Source organism: Rissa tridactyla, chromosome 13, assembly GCF_028500815.1.
Source record: "Rissa tridactyla isolate bRisTri1 chromosome 13, bRisTri1.patW.cur.20221130, whole genome shotgun sequence".
NCBI classification, from domain to species: domain Eukaryota; kingdom Metazoa; phylum Chordata; class Aves; order Charadriiformes; family Laridae; genus Rissa; species Rissa tridactyla.
This window is the reverse complement of record NC_071478.1, coordinates 4,764,422-4,782,865: the sequence shown is the minus strand read 5'-3', so window position 1 is coordinate 4,782,865 and position 18,444 is coordinate 4,764,422. Positions and strand designations below refer to the sequence as shown.

Sequence of the window (18,444 nt, the reverse complement as noted above, 5' to 3'; positions counted from 1 at the left end):
GGCACGCTGCTGATGCGTATTTGTCTGTCTTTCAGAGAACAAGCTGTATCCTTTGGACTCTACAAGCCTGGCAAACTGCGCATTTACTAAAGGTACCATGACGGCAGATTCACCATGCTAAAAGTATAAACAAGACCACTAGAAAACATGAGGTTTAAATTAAGCCTACACAAGCATGACTAACTCATAGTTTTTTTAAATAGGTGCCTAGATGTTCCACTTAAAGCCATATGCTAGGGGGATTGCTTGGTTCAGCACAAAGACACCAGTTTGGATCGTAATTTCTACCATTCAGTCGTGTGATTTTGGGCATGTTGTCAGAGCCTGTATTTCAGTACAGAAGTTCTACCACTATGAGCTAGGATCCATTAGAGCCTTTCCAAGAAGATGACCGAATTCTGTTTTTTGAACTAAAATGGGAGTCTGTATTAAATTAAAAGCCCTGAAAATTTAAGGTTTCAAAGGGAGCTAAGGCTGATCTTGCATCATAAATTTAATGAGAAAAAAAAAAGAGAAACTGCTCTGATATTAATTCCACGAACAATATGCTTGATATACTGATTATTTTCTGGGGTCATTTGTTTTCAAAATGCATGACAGGACAGAACCTTCTGCTACCAGTTAGAACTCCCATGTGTGCAATGCTACAGAACCTCATGGAGTGCAGTCAGTGCGAGTTAGCTTTGCGGCTAATAGTCAATTCATTTGGATCCTGTCTTCAACATGGTGTATCAAACAACATGGATTTCTCTCTGAGCGAAAAGGTATGGCAAAGATGATGCTGAATTTTGCTGAGAGTAAATCCCATACGTATGAAAACTATTAACAGCTTTAGAGTACTTATATAAGAATTTGATAGGTCTGGGAGAGGCTATGGCCACGACATTTTAGAAATTAGTACCACTTGATCAGTTGTTGAGTCACTTTGTGAAAGGAGCTGGTAGTTTCTTCCCTATTTCTCACAGTCCTCTGTTACTCTTTGCAAAGTATGTTCAGAACTAAACTTCTAAGTCTCTGCAGGGAGGCCAGGGATAAAATGAATGTTAATAATAGTTTATTATGTTCTTTCACATTGTTTTATCATTGGTTAGTATGAGAAAAGTTGGAAGTAGAATATTCAAGAAACACTCCTCAATTCAAAAGCGCTTGGAAACAGAAATCCTTTTTCTACGTAGAAGAGATCGTCATAAGACCTTATTTAAATCTGAACATACAATTACTATAATACCTCCTATTATGCTATGAACGACAAGAGAAGTTGAAGGCTTAGAATTTATTTTTATCGTGTGCTGACTGTTTCTTTTCCATAATAGATACATGATGGCCACGTGCTAGCCGAAACCAAAAGCTTTCTCATTGCTCTGAAACAGAAGTATACTTCAGTAACTATGACCATTATCCTGACCTTACTACACAAGGTAAGAATCCTCTGAAAAGGGAAAGAGTGAGCCCCCTTTCTTCTGCTCTATCAAGAAAGGGGCTACCCATTCTATTACAAAAACCCATTCTGAAATTGTCCTGTGGCCAAACACTGTGAAACCCACACATTCTGGAAAAATCACGCACCTTGGAAAACCATAGAGAAGGTGAAAGAAAGTACTGACACTTGCACTGGTGGGGAGGAATTGGGTTCCACAGCCTTGTGTCTCAGTAGCAGAATGGGGCAAGGGTGGGTGGTCTGACAGTGTTGGCCTCTCCAGCCCCAGCTGCCCGGCTTCCTGCTGGAGCTGGAGCATGTGTTTCTGAACAGCCTTTGAGCTGACACCACCTCGCTGGCCACCACATGTTGTAGCCCTGGCATATTTGAGCCTCTTACGGACTATGGCTCTTTGATCATACACCAGTTGATCTGCCTGAAAGGTTAGGTACAGTGGGAGCTTCATCTTTGTGGAATCCTTTAAGGACTCCTGAATTATAATAAAGGCCTCTACCATCTGTAGGCATTCGCTATCTCATTTTCAATCCTGGTTTCATTTTAGATTTGTAGACTTCTAGCTGAGGGGAGCTTTTTTAAAAAAAAAAACAAACACAAAACTATTCGCAAAATCTGCAATATACCATCTTCTAAGTCAGTTTTAGATTAAGGGGAGTTACTTTTAGACTGGCTTCAGTATATTTAGATTTTAAGTTCTAAAACCTGAAATGCATTTTTATTCTTTCCCTCCCCCCCCCCCCAACTTGGAGGCCCAATCCACTTCTAAATTACAGAGTACTTTTTATGTGCTATACTTTATACAGAGACCTACTAAAATAAATTCCTAAAGTTTATACCTTTTTTTTCTTTCCTAAACCACAGGTATTCAGCTGTCGTTTCATAGATCAGAACCTGGCATTGGGATATTGCACAATTTTGCCCAAGGAAGATGTGTTCAATAAGCTGTGGGATGTCCTGAACAATACATGGCAAAATTACAGAAAAGTTTTGGTAAGTTCACAAGGCAGTGTATTACTTCAGCAAATAGAGAATGTTAAAGAGTTTCTTTAAAAAAAAAAAAAAAAAAAAGACGTTGGCAGTATCATATGGAAGTGCAATATTTTGCCACTGTTAAGGTTATAGCTGTTTGAACAAATGCCTCATTTAGGGTACCACCGGGAGAGAAGCTCCCTCTCTTTACCACAGTGCGAGACTGTGCACAGGCAGGTGCTGTGAATAGTTAGTGTGATGGAAGTCCAAGCATTAGATTACCTCATCCTGACTTATTCCAAAGCTTGAAATTGTTTATTTGAGGTCCCATCATAATTTATACCTACACCATATTTTGGAGAAATTGTTCTCTGACAGCAGTTGTCAAGAATGGAATAAATAAATCTATTAAAATACAAAGGAAGAAGGGAAGTAAAGCATAACAAAGAAGTGGGGAGAGTGACATAAATTTGGAGAAAAGATGATGTCTAAAAAATACCTTTTTTATTAGTTTCACTAGTACAATACTAACAGAATATTTTCAAGAAAGAAACTCAGTTTTAAAGTAGCTTTGAACTGCCAACTCAGGAGGTGGGGTAATCCTGATACTACCTTCTGTGAGGTTTGTTTTCATTTTACACAGTTGTGTGATTATCTATGAATCATTTTAAGTTCCTCTGAGGATTTAGACCTTAGGATTCCCAGTTTACAAATTATTTATTATCCTTCTATTCACTTCCCTTCTCATTCCTTTTAGGCAGTAGCTCTGGTTGGAGTGCAGCTTGCTAACCTATGTGGTGAAGCAAAAGAAAAAAGCAAATTCCAAGAATTGGTTACCGATGCAGAATGGGGTATCCAACTTGGTAAATTTGGTGTAAGTTTGATTATTTTTTTTTTATTATTATTTTTTTTTAATTTCTTTTAGGTTTTTTTTAAATGAGTAAATGTCAGTATCTTGTGAGATTTATGGTGATTTTTAGACAGATTTTCTATTCAAATGTAAGGAAAGTTGGGGGTTTGTTTTTAATTTTTCACTTTGCTTGTCTGCTTAAATAAGCCACAGAAACTGAGAAATTCAATAATTGAAGGTGCTATAAAGGAATTTTTAAGTGCTTAAGTATTATTTGGGACAGGGCATAGCAAATAAATGCACTGCTTTTTCCTGCTCTGAAAATCTCTGTATTGAAGCAAAAGAAAACATAGAAGGTTGACTAGATAAGGAATTAGTCTTGATATTGTCTAAAGGACTTCTTCCCAAAGAAGATAAAATGTTTATTTATCTGTAGATTTCTTTCGAGACTGTATTTAGACAACCACCAATAAGGAAGAAGGAACTCATAAGAACGCTGGTACAAAATCCAAAAGTAGACACGGATCTTATATTGAATTACTGCAGGTAATAACTGAAGCAAATCAATTATGTTAATTGTTGCTGTAATAACCATGCCTACTGAAATCTATTTTAGTCTAAATAGATCCTAATTAATGTAATATGCAAATACTTTGATTTATTTTTTTTTTATTAAAAAAAGTATTAATCAGAATACGTATTGATCTCTGGTGAATTTATTCATAAGGAAATAAGCACCTTGATGACACCAAAGGTCACAGACAAAATAACATTCTGTCCTCTTCTAGTACTTTCATGCTGGACAGTGATGACGCACTGCAGCTTTGCATTGAAACACTTCTTCTCCAGAATGCTAATACAAATCATGTTGAAGATGACTCTGCAGAACACAGTGAGAAGCAACCTCATTCCACGTTACTAGCTAAAGCACTAGAAATAATTCCTCTGCTGAAAAGCACGAGCGACCTGGTTGCTAGCCTCAGTGGAATATTGTACAAGGTAAAAAAAAAAAAAAAAAAAAAAAAAAAAAAGAAAAAAATAAAGAAGACAAAACAAAAAACCAACACATCAAAACAAGCAAAAAGAATCCCTGTGGTATGCATCTAGCCTCAAATCCTGCATGTCACTTGAATGGCAGATTAATAATTCCACAGAAATTTGAAAAGGTTATTTTTTTCCAATTTTGCTAAAGGAACATAAATGTTAAGTTTCAGCTTTCTACTTCTCTAGAAAAAACAATAGAACAACATATCTAATTGTCTTTAAAGACAGGTAGAGTATTTCTTCCCAACTTCCCTTAAAAAACAACCAGAAAATAATCAAACAAAAGAGTCACTTCTAAAAATCATAGCATACTGGAAATATTTCAAAGTGCTATGTTAAAAATAGATGGGGGGGAAAAAAAAAATTATATCTTTGGGTCTTTTGTTTAGTTGGGTTTTAGTTATTAGGGTTTGGGGGGGGAGTTTGGTTTTGTGGTTTGTTGTGTTTTTTTAATTATTATTTTCATCACTTCATGTTTGGCCTTTCTGCAATATTCTGACGATTTTTTTAGGATTTAGGACTATGAAGTGGAAGTATTTTTATTTTTTTTAAAAAGTATGTCATGATGCTTATGCTGTTTCTTCAGTGTTATGTCAATATAGTTGGTATTAAAATTGTTAAAAGTTAACTAAGTTTTATGTTTTTATAAGACAAATCATATAAGAACTTATAAAATAGATTGTTATTTTGAACAGCTTGATCCTTATGACTATGAAACTATAGAAATTGTCCTGAAAGTGATGCAAAACGCTGATGAAGAGAACACCAGTATCCATCTGAATCAGGTACATCCAAATATGTTGCTGTTACCTTGCTAATGGCATCTGTATTGTTTTGTCTATTTATGAGTGTAGTTATTCAAGAGACCGTTGAAATTAGTTGAATTATTCTGTCTACACAGCTCTCATTCAGAAAATAACATTCAAGGAACAGAGATCTCTAGCTGTTTCTCAGCAATGGCTCATAGCAGGGATAAAAACTCTACAGATAATGTACCAACTCTACCAAAAAAACAGATGTCGCCAGGACTTAGACGTGTTTACTGGCAGGGCAGGGAGAAATACAGTTGTCTTGTGGCTTTTTTTTTTTTTTTTTTTTGCTTTTTCCTTGCTTTTTTATTGTATTTATTTTATTTCTTCCCCCTAGGCTTTGAGCCTCCTCAAACATCTGGAATCTTATAAAAGAATTTCTCCACCTGTAGACCTAGAACACCAATATGTTTTAGAGCACGCGATTCCCTTATCTCCAGCTGCTCAAACCAGACTGCCCTTTCATCTGATATTCTTTAGAACTGCACGATGTTTCTGGAACATTATATGTACGTTCAGTGTTTTTATGGCTAGATATATGTATGGTTCCCTTTCTCTGCTATCTGTGAACTTTAAAGTTCTACAGCATATATTTTATATTAATTATAATTCTTTCTTAATGCAGTTTTGATCCCACGTGCTTCTGAAAGCACTTGTGCTCCCAAATTGCTACTGGTGAGGTAGCTGGCTTTCAGCGGAGCTGAGATGATAGATACAATGCAGAATTCTGTCCTCAAATTCTTTTCTTAGGACCTCTCAAAGACCAATCCATATATCCCACTTCCCAGGCCAGTGTCAATAATTAAGATTACATTCTTTCTCTGCCAATGGATGTTTGTGTCTAACAATAAACTGAAAGTGCTTCATTTCATAAAGAAAGCTACAGGTGGACTGTGATACTATTATAGACGGCTTTTTTTTCTCCTTTCAGCTGCAGAGCTCAGCGAGGAATCCTTCCCAACACTTCTATTGATTTCCAAACTAATGAAGGTAAAGTATCGTCTTGAAAAGATTTATTTCAAAATTATCCTTTTTACCCCCCACAAAAGAGAGATCTCATGAGGTTTTTTGCATTATTTTGGCCTCAGTATAGAGCTTCTGACAACTCTTAATCTACTTTAATTTTTCTAGGTTTCACTGGATATCTTACACATGTCTGCAGCTCAGCATGTCTTTGAAAAAAAATTGAAACCAAAAATATTTGAAATGAGAAACACAGGATATACATCAGTAGTTAACAAGGAAACGACTAAAACTGTGCAGACGATTCAGTCATATCTGCTGTCCATAATTAATCCAGAGTGGGCTGTAGCTACAGCTCACAAGATTGCACAAGAATTTCCAACAGGTAAGGTGCATACGCGATGACTTGAGGAGTGAAGTAATGGGAGGAGGAGAATAGGTTTGAGCAAAAAAAAGCTGGCCTGTAACCAGATATTTGTTCAGTATTCTTGGATAAAACCTGGGGAATGGAGAATAAAAATGCATGTCTCCTACATCTAATTTTGAACAGTAGGCTAGAACAACAACCATTTTATAACACAGCATCACTATTAAATCCTTTTTTCCTCTTTTTTTAAGCCATGTTATCTTGCTTAAATTTTCTGTATGTTCATACTATTTTCAGACAAGTTTTCCAGCAAAAGCAAATGCTTCAGCCATGTTTAAGCTAGCTTCTCTGTTATCTGAATCCAAATAGATAATATTTTCTTGCTCTTCAGGTACAAGAGCTTTCCTAATATTTTAAATAGCTTCTAAATTTTTTTTTAAAAATTCCTTGAAATAAAAATATATATTCTGTATACTGTAGAAAGGATTTATTAAAACTTACTTTATTTAATTCCTTCTCCCCTCTTTTTTATCTTTAAAAAAGGTCCTGACCAGATTCAGGCATTTAAATTCTGTCTCTATCTAGCTGAGAAATGGCTTAAGAATACTACAGCTAAGGTAACGGTAAACTACTTACAAAACTGTCATTTTACAGTCAGGTACTTATGTTAGTGTTTTGTCTTTTGGTGTTCTGGATAGTGGTGTGTAAATTGTACCTTAACCAACCCTGATATGGGAAGTACTTTCTTCTGGGGAAGTGGCTGTGTCAGTGACCCCTCAGAAGAACCCTCTTTGCCCAGTAACGTTCTCCTGTTCACAACCTACCAAAAATTAGGCTTACAGTTCTTGGAGGCTGGGCAAAAAATACACAGTTTTAAGGAAGACGGATTCGTTCTTTCTGCTGTTGTGTGCATTTTTCTTGCTGCAGGAGAATGGGTTGGAATCTGTTCCAGCTGTTAGATCAGTATCATCATTAACTTTTGCTTTAAGTTCCAAGACCATTTAGCTATTTGTAGTAGTATATATAATGAAAGTCTGCTTTGACCTAATTCTTAGGCTCATTTTTACATGGTTGGTAGGAAGAGGTGAATAAGAATCTTACCCTTACTTATAAATATCAAGCTTGCTGCGGAGTTTTTGAGACACAATGAACTAAGTAGTTTTCTGATACAGTCACATCTTTGAATAGAATTGTGCCAAAATTAATCTGTAATTCTAGCAGCCAAGGTTTAATATTAAATCTTTTTTCTTCTCCATCTTACCTCAAAATGTCTTAATTTTACACACTGGTGCATGTGGTTCGTATTTTATTTGGCTTTTTCACAACATACCTCTGTTTACAATTTTTTTTAAAAGAATATTTTCTTGCTAGAGCAGCATGGTTAATACTGTCTGTTCACAGAAAGAATACCTGTAGATATTTTTCTAAAGAGTCGTCTAAAAAGTTGTAGACATTTTTCTAAAAAGATCTGTAGAACAGATCATAGCATCACAGAATCATAGAATGGTTTGGGTTGGAAGGACCTTAAAGCCCACCCAGTGCCACCCCCTGCCCTGGGCAGGGACACCTCCCACCAGCCCAGGGTGCTCCAAGCCCCGTCCAACCTGGCCTTGAACCCCTCCAGGGATGGGGCAGCCACAGCTTCTCTGGGCAGCCTGGGCCAGGGGCTCACCGCCCTCACAGCAAAGAATTTCTTCCCGATATCTAATCTAAATCTCCCCTCTTCCAGTTTGAAACAGTTACCCCTCGTCCTACCCAGTTCACCGTTTTAGACTATAAAACATTAAGATGATTTTTCTAGTGCTTTTGAGTAAAAGGAGGTTGTTTTATATAAACTGTGGTGTTTTGCTAAAGGATGATTCACATGAAAAAGCGGAAGTCCTGCAGAAGAAATTATATATACAGTATAAGCGATCAGCGACAGAAAATGTTCTAATAACACATAACTTGAACACTGGAGAGCATTTAAAGTACATTGGGAAACCAGCCAATCTTATCATTTTACTGTACGAACACCACAGTATAGACCAAAGAATCCAAAATCCAACTGGCAGAGATTATCCAGGTGAGTATCCATAATCTAGTTTCAAAGGAGCAAAAAGACGTTCTTTAGAAAATGCTAAGTGAAATAATACTAGCTTGTAAGTATATTGTCTCTACCTATTTATTTAGATATCCATATGGCAGCCAAGGAGATAGCCGAAATTAACAGTTTGGATATGAACAAAATTTGGGATAAACTGCTGGAGAAGTGGCTGTGTTCAAGTATACTGCCCTCAGAAGTAAGTCACTGCTGGAGATTTGGTTTTGGAGAAAGACGGCCAATTACATAAAATACATATATTTTTATGACTCTTTCAAAAGACTAAGGTTATTTTGCACAATTTGCCTTTAGGGCTCATGAATCTGTTTAAGATGCATCTGAATTCAGACTACTGCCGATTTCAATACCATTCTAATGTTGTTGCACACCACTGCCTCTAGTGAGAATGATTTGAAACCCTTTCCCTTCTCTCTGTATAGAGATTAAAATCTTACCTTTGGTGCTACAGTAAAGTCGTGTAGCCAGCCTAAAGGAGTTATAAATATATTAGCCTCATCAAACACTGATTATAGAATCAGAAAGAGAATGAATCCTCTCCTGTTGCAGCTTAGCTGACGGAGTGAATTGCTGTCTGTGCTGCACACAGCTGGGTGAGAAAGGGCAGGGAGCAGACATTGCCTCTGCTTTGACATTCCAGTTTGCAGGCTGAGGAATGGCATTGACGGCCAAGCACACAGTTAAATAAAGACTGATAAAACCAGAATTCCTTTCCTTGCTGCATTAGGAGGGGCGCCCAGCATTTCAGACAGGGTTTAACCAAGGCTGTTTATCCAAACTATTTAGAAGACTCTCACAGCTACATTTTTCGTGTCTTTTTAAAGAAAACTCAGGAAATCCTTGGAGATGTACAGGAAGATGGAGAGCTCCGAAGGTATGTTTGTTGTCTTACATATTATATGGTGAATTATTGGTAACTTGCAAGTTTAACTATATCTGGCTTTTTCAAGAAACCTGCGTGTGAGTCAGAACTCACTGTTGTGTTCTTATTTTTATATTCTGGTGACATCAGTTTTGAATCGTCAAATACGTACGCAATGAAAAAGACTTACTTCAATGAAATGCCATTGGCAATAACTTACAAATTTAAGTGCATACTTAAGGGTAGCTATTTGGAGGTTTTCTCCTCGTTTTCTATATCCTTGGACTCTCTTATCCTTAATCTCTTTCTGACACTGAAATATATTTACTTTCCATGAATATTGATACATTGTATTTCAGTAGCTGTGCTGTACTTGTATTAAAAACAAACGTATTTTTGCAGAGTTATTTATCTACTTCAGTCACACCCTCTGGACTATAGTTCAAGATTGCTTTTTGCGATTACAACATCTGCCGCATCTGTAAGTTTCTGAATTCTTGTTTTAGCTTGCTAGTTATGAAACTTTTACCTCTTATTGAAATCAAGTGTTGTCTGATTAACTGTTTGAGTTTCAACCTAAGGCCTTTGTATCTGTGTTTTGGATAGTTTATGTATCTCTATGAGCTCTATGTTTCTCCCCACCACCTTTGGGGTAAAACTGTGGTGTTCATTGAATTTTGCTATTGACTGTCAAGAGCAGCCCTTGAACTCTGGGTTTTCTAAATGTATTGTTGATATTATCTGAAAAAAAACTTCATTAAACGTCTTCTAGAATGTGCTTTAAGCAGGTGTAATACATTGGCTCGCTTTGGGTGGAATTAAAGCAGAGTGGTAAAAATATTTTAACAGAACCTTAACCTTCAGTCTTTCACACTTACTAAATGTATTTATTTGTGATACTATATATCACAGATATTTTTCTTACCTGCATTAATAGTCCTACATCTAGAAAACCACCTGGTTTAGCAGCATTCTTTGAAGTTGACAAATATTTCAACTGGTTAGTATAAAAGTTGAATGTGAACCAGTCTGTTACTTCGCATATATTTCCACTAAATTAATAAAAAAAAAAATCTTAGAAAGGATTATGCCAGACACATATAACCCTCTTTCTAGTTGTTCAGTCAATTGTTGTGACTTTTCATTGTGTTGTTTTTCCCCCCTCTCAGCCGATTGGTGTTACTCAGTTGACATTTGTTCACAGGAGCAGAGCACTTAAGTGTCTGCTCCACTTGGCAGATACCAAGACTGTGGAATCACTCTTCAAGAAACCCATTGAGAAAGTAAAGTAAGATGAATTTTCCTGAAGGCGTTCCTTAATAATGATATTTTCTTGGTCTTTTAATAGCCGTTGGAAAGAAATATATGATATTTGGAGAATTATTTTTTACTAATCTGGTTTTTGAGCTTTTAAAATCTATTTCTGAAGAGTATAATTAGATCTTTTATCTACACTGTAATGCAGTCCAGTACATCACAGTCCTAATTTGTAAACCTGAAAGTAGTATGACATTGTGTGGAAAATATTTTGTTCCTTTTTGCATAGATTGCAGTTACTTGTCTAGTAACCGAAGCATTTTCTCCTATATAGTATTCTGTTCATCAGAGTTCAGAACTGGTCATCTTACAAAGACATAGTCCTCTGCAAAAATGAGGAACCAAAATCTCTGAAATTATCTGTAGAACTAACTTCCTTAGAAAACATCCAGAATAGAATTTATATGCTGGTAATCTGGAATTAGGGCCTGGAAAGTGCTGTTTTCAGAGTAAATCATGCCAAAATGGGTTTCTGTAAATATGCAGTCTCTGTGCACGAATGAAATCTTAGCTGTAAGAGTTGGAGTAACTGGTTTATCTTTAGAGATGATCCAGGCCGCCTATTGCTCAGGTGAATGAAGTTTCCCTAAGCAATTACCAGAAAGTTTTTTACTTCATTAAGATCTCTTTCATAAGAACAAATACAATCTACATTTTTAATTTTCTTTTAAAGCAACAGAACACTTTTCCAATATTATCCTGAGCTTGATTATGTGAGTTATAATAATCACTGTAAATATCATTAACTCATGGTTTTTGTTGGTGTTTTGTTTTTTTTGTTTTTTTTTTTTTTACAGGTATTTTCTAAAATGCTGCATTTATCTGGCAGAGTTTGAAATCTTGAATATTCCATACACTTATGAATCATTTCATAAGAGTCCTAAGGAAGGAATGATTAAGGGGCTATGGAAGAATCACAGCCATGAACCCACGGTATGGTTTTTAAATCCTTTGTCATTTTCTGTTATACATTGTGTGAAACATACACCTTTCTACATAGCACATGCATCTCTAAACATGTTGCTCCAGCGTACTCTGTCCCTTTCACACACTACTCGTGATATGCTACTCATGATTATATTTAAAATACAAGTAAATACGCAGTTACCCCAAAGAGTCTCCTCTTTCAAAGTGACCAAAAAAAAAAAAAAACCCAAACTTGCTGACTACTGCCCATGACATAATTATTCCCTAGTACTTGCCCACCTTTGTGTACGCACACCTTGTCTCTTGTCTGGAAAGCAAGATGTTTGATGCAGAAGCCTTTTTTATTTTTTTGAACTTGCTTGGACACATACCTCATACTTAATTTGAATTAACTACTAACGGCTATACACCTTTGGAATAGCTATTAGTTGCTTTGTGTTTCCTTATCTAATATGTCATGCATAGGTTTTAAGTTTTGCTCTGCTTAGGAATTTAACTTTGACACTTACTTCATGTTACCAGATATGTTTTGTAAACAGCTAACTTAACCCTGAAGACAAGGGCAGGTAAATGAGATTTCCAGGTAGACAGTAGTATATGACAAAAAAAGTATACTATTCTATTGAGGCTTCAACAGTCATACTTCTGATTTATAACCATAAAATGGAAGTGGTCTGTTCTTTAGTTGAAATATTCACATGCTAGTCTAAAATTTGAAAATGACAGATGAAAAAGCTTTAGCCTTCTAACAAGTAGAAAATAAAGCGATATCACATATAGGTGGGATTTTTGGTTTTGTTTTAACTCTCACATGCGTAAAATAGTTTTGAAATTGGCTTGGTTGTGGCCTCTCAGGAGTTAAAGGTCCCCTAATGCTGTAAAAATCTAAAATTACTCTGGCAAGCAATACAGGTTTGAAGATCATGAACGTATATTAAAACGCGGCGTGTCCTTGCTCTCCTTTAGGCTGTTAGATTGGTGACAGAGCTCAGTCTAGAATACAAAGTATACGATTCCCAACTGTGGAATGGCCTCCTACAGAAACTCATTGGTTTCAATATGGTAAGGAATTCTTAAGCATGAAGTTCTGCAGCGAGGTGAGGAAAAGGCTTTCTTTATCCACTGATTTCTAAAGAATGTGATAGATACATAAACTACAAACTTACTGTGAACAATTATCGATCATTTACATGGTTTCTTTGGGCTCTTAGGTACTGAACTGATGAAGCTTTGAGAAATTTGTGTTTCAGCAGTACTGCTTGAGAATTTTGGTCTTAAATCGTTCTAGCTTTATTTTTTTTAAAGGCACAAAGCCTTTCAGATGGCAAGAGTAAATCCGATGATAATAAATTAATACTTTTACCACATAATATGCATATTTTTGTTTGTAAATATATATATGCACATGCACAAATTGTGCATCTGGGTATACATTACATACACATGAAAATATTACCCCTAAAATGTATTTATCATGATGGTAATCCTGAGCCTTGTCATTCAGAATCTTAATTACCTCTGATTGTCAAACTTTATGTAATACTCGTACAGCCTAAGGAGATAGCAGATGTACCTGGCAATGTGGTTAGATCAGGAGCAGGTATTGAAACTAGTTTTAATCTAATGAGATTTAGGTACTAATAGCAAAGAAGGTGGGATCATAAATTTTTCAGCACCAGTTGTATTAAGACTACCGGAAGTCTTGGGTATTTACTGAGACAACAGATGCCTCTACTGCTTGTGATAATTTAACTTACTTAACCGTAAATCATATTTCTATAGGCATCAGTTACTCCTCCCAAAGGAACAGAAGCACCTTAAGAGTCTGCAGACAAGACAAGCATAATGCGATTCTGTAGATTATCACCAAGTCTTCAAACACTGTAGCATTTTATAATGAAATATTTTTTTTTCAGATGCAATATCTAAGAAGAGTTTTGACAGAAATTACTGGGATTCATTCATTGTGGGAGGTAAGCAAATATTCTGTGACTCCTAATCTTTTTTTTTTCACCTAAGAGGGGTTTAGCATCCTGTTTGTGTGTTTTCTTTGTGTGTGCAAATGGCAGCCATCTGTGCCATGAAGTGTTATGCGTGAAAAGATTCTTTTTGAATGACTATTTTTATGACAATACAACGTGCAGATGAGTATTGTTATTAAGCATTGAAATAGCATATTTTGCACTTGTGGTTCCTTCAGTAAACGCCTTACTTGGAGGGTTCTGTAAAGTTGTACAGAATAATTTTACCATCAGTCAAAATATAAAATATGGCTAAATCTTAGACTATGAGATGAGGAAAGCAATACTAAGAATGATTCATACAGGGTAAAAAGAAAAGAAAATTGGCAGGCTTCTTCCACCTGCAGTGGGTCAGGATGTCTGTGTTTTAAAATGCACTTACTTACAACTATGTTTGGCTATTTAAAACCTTGTTGTCAACAGATTCCCAGCTTCAGTCGAGCTTGGCGAAGTGTAATTCTGGCACCATTTGTCACAGGTAGGGTTGTTATTGACTATCACACGTGTATAGTAATTTAGTTATACATTTACTTTATCATGTTGTCTCTATTTCTTAGCTTCATCTCCACTGAGTCCTAAACAGTTAGAGGAATGTTGCGAGTGTTTTGTGATTCTGCTCAAGTAAGTAGACAGTACCTCCCACAGTTGTATTAGTTTAACTGGTAATGCCCGTTTGTAATTTCTCATCCAACAGTCTGCCCTGGAACACGCAAAGGAGCTCCGAGAACTGGGGAACCTGAGGCATGAGGAAGAACCTTTTGCCTCTTGTGGGAAGGACAGGATCAGGGCACGTAGCCAAACAGAAATTCTGTGCTCGCCCACAGACTGTTGACAACTTGGTACCTGGGCTGTTTAAACTGTACTGGGAACTGCTCTCAGAACTGGGACTTGGAATCGGCAGCACAGTCTGCTGAAAACCAATCTATCTGTCCAGTCGCTGCCCCCATGAGGCATATCTGGGCCTGTCCTGACATTTTTAAAGGACTCGTGGTCAACTCTAAAAGTCCAGTTTGTATTTTTCTTGCCCAAAATATAGCACATTTCCTAAAACATTAACACAGAGTATGAGAGAGAAAGAATTCATTTTCCTACACAGAATAAATCTGACATGACAAAAATGTAATAGCTGCACATCTATAAATGTGGTTAACCTATGGTATTAATGTTCCAAAACATTCTATAGGTAAACCAGTTTTGCATTGCCTTTACAGTGTAAAACAGCACAATAAATCATTGTCTTATTCACCACAACGCTCTGACTTGCTCAAGAGAAGAACCAGGGCTCAGAGAGCCTGACTTGAATCAAAAGCTAGTTAAGAAATACTGGAAAGGGATCCAGCTGAAGAACACGCCTACACTACTGTGCATATACATATGTACCAAAGCATTACTCTGGGCAGTTGGCCAACGCTTCCCCTCAAAACAGGGCCTTGTGTGTTTACAAAGAGAAACTGGAGTTCAATAGGGTTTTTTTAAAGGTAGAAAATCGTCATGCGTTTGTATTCTGTGAAACTTCAACTCACATAGCTTGGCTGTTCCTGCAAATAAGGCAAGGTAAAAATGCATTGTTCTATCTAGCTTAAAAACCTCAGGGTGGTTTTGTTGACCGTACTAAGCCATCCAGTTGTACATGTCATAGCTGAGAACTTCACTCCTAATCTTCTGAAGGTGTCCTGTTCTGGCTGACTTGGATGTCATCGGAATAGCTAAACAATATGCGCAGTTGGACCTTCCAGCTTTTGCTTTGGGATGCCTGTTGCTGATTCCTCAGTCTGAGAAGCGAGAGCAGCAAATTCAGGTAAATAATAAGTTTTGTGTTCTGTCTGTGCAATGGAAACGTCTTTAAGCATGTTATGGTCAACAGAGACTGTGGAAGATGGTCATTTATAATCCCATCTTATTTAGATATGGCACTGCTGACAGCTGCTTGGCACTTCCCACACAGAGAGGCTATTGCCCTGAATTTGTCCCTCTGGAAGGGATCATGTGAACGCTTCCTTTTTTCTTTTTTTTTTTTTTTTTTAAAAAGCAAAACCAGCTGACTTCAAGTCATCCTCAGCAGCTTTGTCATATGACTTTGCCCTTTGCGGCTTTGAGGATCTTTTATGGGATCCCACCTTTAAAACCCATTAAAAAAAAAAAAACAAACACAAAACCCAAGCCATATACATACCCGCTAGAGCAGTGTGAAGTTGTAACATCTATAATTGCGGACAAGCTACCAGTGGACTCGTTTCACAGCAGGTTGTAAGAAAAGTTACCGAATCCTACGCCAGAGAAGCGTAGAGTTGAAAGGTCCCGACTTCTTAGAAAGATGCTTGATATTCATCCCAAGTTCTAATGTAAACCGTTTACCTTAAAGCCGTATCCTCACTATTTGTGTATCTTGACAGTTTCCTTTCTCTCCTTATCTGTTTCCATTAATTTATGCTCTGCATTGTTTTCCCAGATGAAGAATTATAGGCTGTTCCCTTATTTGTCGTGAGCAAACTTGCACTAATAAATGCATCTTAAATTCTTAGCCTTCCCGTCATTAAAGTTAAGCTCAGAAAGATTTTCCCAAATTACAGCATTTGTGTAAAACACTTAGTCTGCTGGCAATGAGTCAAAAAAAAAAAAAACAAAACTGTAACAGCTACAGCAAAATACCCTCTGAGAGTTAGAAGCAATGAGCACTACTCTTTCAGTCAAACTGCACAGATCCTGTTTCAAAGTATTAATTGTTCTTGGAATTTCAAAGTATTAATTGTTCTTGAATAAATCAAATGCTTGCTCTGAAGGCAGAGTTTCTATTTTAATCATTCACAGAATATTTATGTTTTGTAACTTATTTTTGCAAGGGTTTCTTATCAACGTGTAACACAGAGACTGTGCTGCAACAAGTGGATGAACACATGAACACTGGAGAAGTCGTGGCATTTGCTTCTCAGGTAAATAAATAAAGTTTACTTCACTTGCCTTTGACTTAGAGGCTTTTTTGCTACATAGGTGTACACAGAACCTTTTCTTGCCCTCTCTCTCCTGATCTTGCCAAGCATTAGTTGACATAATGCACACTTCTAAAATATAGCAACATTTGCAGGGGTTTTTGCATTTTTATTAATGTTGTACGACTGAAAAACTTCTTGCATACATAAAAGTGCTGTGTTACAGGCTCTGTTTGTAGGACAGCACTGTTTGCAGCAGCACTACTTTATTTTTCTAAATGAATGTTTTAAGTAAAAAAGCCAAAGGGCTTATGAAACTACACTCTCTTGTCTTGCCTTGGGCTACCTTCCTAGAAGCAAGTTTCTTAATTCATTCCCCTATCTGAATCTGAGGTTAGTTTTCATAAAATCTGCTATTTCACACCACTAAAAAAAAAAATTTTAAAAAATCCTGCCCTATGGGAGTCCAGTAAGAAAAGTCTGAGCTCTTTTCATTAAAAAGTAGGGGTTTTATGTTAAAATATTAATATTTTTCAATTACTAAAACTTAAATCTACAGATTAGATCTTTAGTTTTGGACAGTATCATCAACAAGAAGCTGTATGGAAAATTATTGAAAACCAAGTATTTTCCACTGTTGAAGCAACAACTGATGAATACTCACCGAATGAAAGAACTGGTAAATTATTTTGCGAAAAAGAACTGGTAAGTTAATAAAACAGGCGATGCGTGACTGATAGCAATTACAGAAACTGAATCTCTCCTTAATTTTTTTTTTTTTAATTTATTTGAAGTTGTGGAGACTTTCTAGCACTTAGTTTCTAAGAATTTTTTAAGTATTGCTAAGTTAAATAACAAAATAAAAAAAAAAATCTCACTGCACTACTTTACATACTTAGGATAGAGTTTTACAGTGTCATTCAAGCCAAAGTAAGGGCTTATTGAGCCTGGGCTGGGAGGCAGATCAAATGCAGTTAAAACAGCAAAAGTAACCTGACTGAAAAAGCAAATACTTTCAGATTTAATAACTTCACCCTACCTTCAGATGAATCCAGCTTAGTGGCATCATGGAGTCACAGCTTCAGCAGTAAGAACACTCTTAAAAAAAAAAATAAATAAATGAACTGCCTGTACTCAAGAATTAGTGGCTTTGTTGTTAAGTTTTTCCAAGAGTTAGAAATACTTCTTATGTTCCACTTAAATAAACCAAAGGGTCTTGCCGCTGAACCTGCTGCAGGGCAGTTCTCAATCAGCAATCAGCGACTCACAGCACTCAGGCTCATTGTGCACAGCTGCAAACTGTCATTTCAGACCCCAAATACTCAGTATTGCAAGTCACTTTGTTACCAGTTAGCCTGCAGTCAAAATGGGACAGGAACCGGCAAATAACCATTTAAATTCTAGTATATATTTTTATTAACAGCCACAGGTTAAATGCTTGGCTTGTCACGGCTTGCTTTCTGTCTATGGGGAAATGATGGGACCTATCTGACTTCAAAAATGTGGGGTCATACCTTATTTTTATACTTCAGTGTCTAAAATCTAAATTCTTGGCTTTTTAGAGAACTTGTTGACAAAGTTAATAAACTTTTGCCTCCTACAGCATTCATGATGCAATAGCCCTAATTCAAGAATATCAAGAGAAATGTGGAAATCCTGCTCTGGTAGACATACCATTGTCTGATCTTCTGAAGGTAAAAGAAATCACTTTTGTACATCATGCAGGATTTTCTCCTGTTTTTCTCAACCACGACTTTCACTCAACTTTTAGCAAAAATAGCCGTTAGCCCTTTTATTTTACTAAAATATATTGAATATAATAAAATATCCCTTTATTAATTCAAATAATGAA

General features: G+C 36.4%; 1 protein-coding gene across 4 annotated transcripts in view; it reads left to right on the top strand.

Moving 5' to 3' along the window:
* Nucleotides 1-18,444, top strand: part of KNTC1 (kinetochore associated 1) — a 41,237-nt gene that overhangs the window by 21,615 nt on the left and 1,178 nt on the right. For 3 of the 4 annotated variants that reach the window (XR_008469102.1, XM_054219253.1, XM_054219252.1), the window contains exons 38-63: nt 36-92; nt 601-764; nt 1,314-1,418; nt 2,297-2,425; nt 3,162-3,278; nt 3,691-3,800; nt 4,043-4,253; nt 4,994-5,083; nt 5,445-5,616; nt 6,039-6,097; nt 6,239-6,455; nt 6,981-7,054; nt 8,292-8,502; nt 8,610-8,719; nt 9,363-9,412; nt 9,803-9,881; nt 10,570-10,688; nt 11,515-11,650; nt 12,611-12,706; nt 13,561-13,617; nt 14,089-14,143; nt 14,223-14,286; nt 15,334-15,463; nt 16,506-16,595; nt 17,152-17,297; nt 18,196-18,286. Coding sequence is in view for 3 of the 4 variants with exons in the window: in XM_054219253.1 (XP_054075228.1) it covers nt 36-92; nt 601-764; nt 1,314-1,418; nt 2,297-2,425; nt 3,162-3,278; nt 3,691-3,800; nt 4,043-4,253; nt 4,994-5,083; nt 5,445-5,616; nt 6,039-6,097; nt 6,239-6,455; nt 6,981-7,054; nt 8,292-8,502; nt 8,610-8,719; nt 9,363-9,412; nt 9,803-9,881; nt 10,570-10,688; nt 11,515-11,650; nt 12,611-12,706; nt 13,561-13,617; nt 14,089-14,143; nt 14,223-14,286; nt 15,334-15,463; nt 16,506-16,595; nt 17,152-17,297; nt 18,196-18,286 (2,939 nt within the window). In the remaining variant the exon portion in view is untranslated. Of the gene's footprint in view, nt 1-35; nt 93-600; nt 765-1,313; nt 1,419-2,296; nt 2,426-3,161; nt 3,279-3,690; nt 3,801-4,042; nt 4,254-4,993; nt 5,084-5,444; nt 5,617-6,038; nt 6,098-6,238; nt 6,456-6,980; nt 7,055-8,291; nt 8,503-8,609; nt 8,720-9,362; nt 9,413-9,802; nt 9,882-10,569; nt 10,689-11,514; nt 11,651-12,610; nt 12,707-13,560; nt 13,618-14,088; nt 14,144-14,222; nt 14,287-15,333; nt 15,464-16,505; nt 16,596-17,151; nt 17,298-18,195; nt 18,287-18,444 lie in introns of those variants that run through there. The other variant, XM_054219254.1, reaches the window with a different exon arrangement.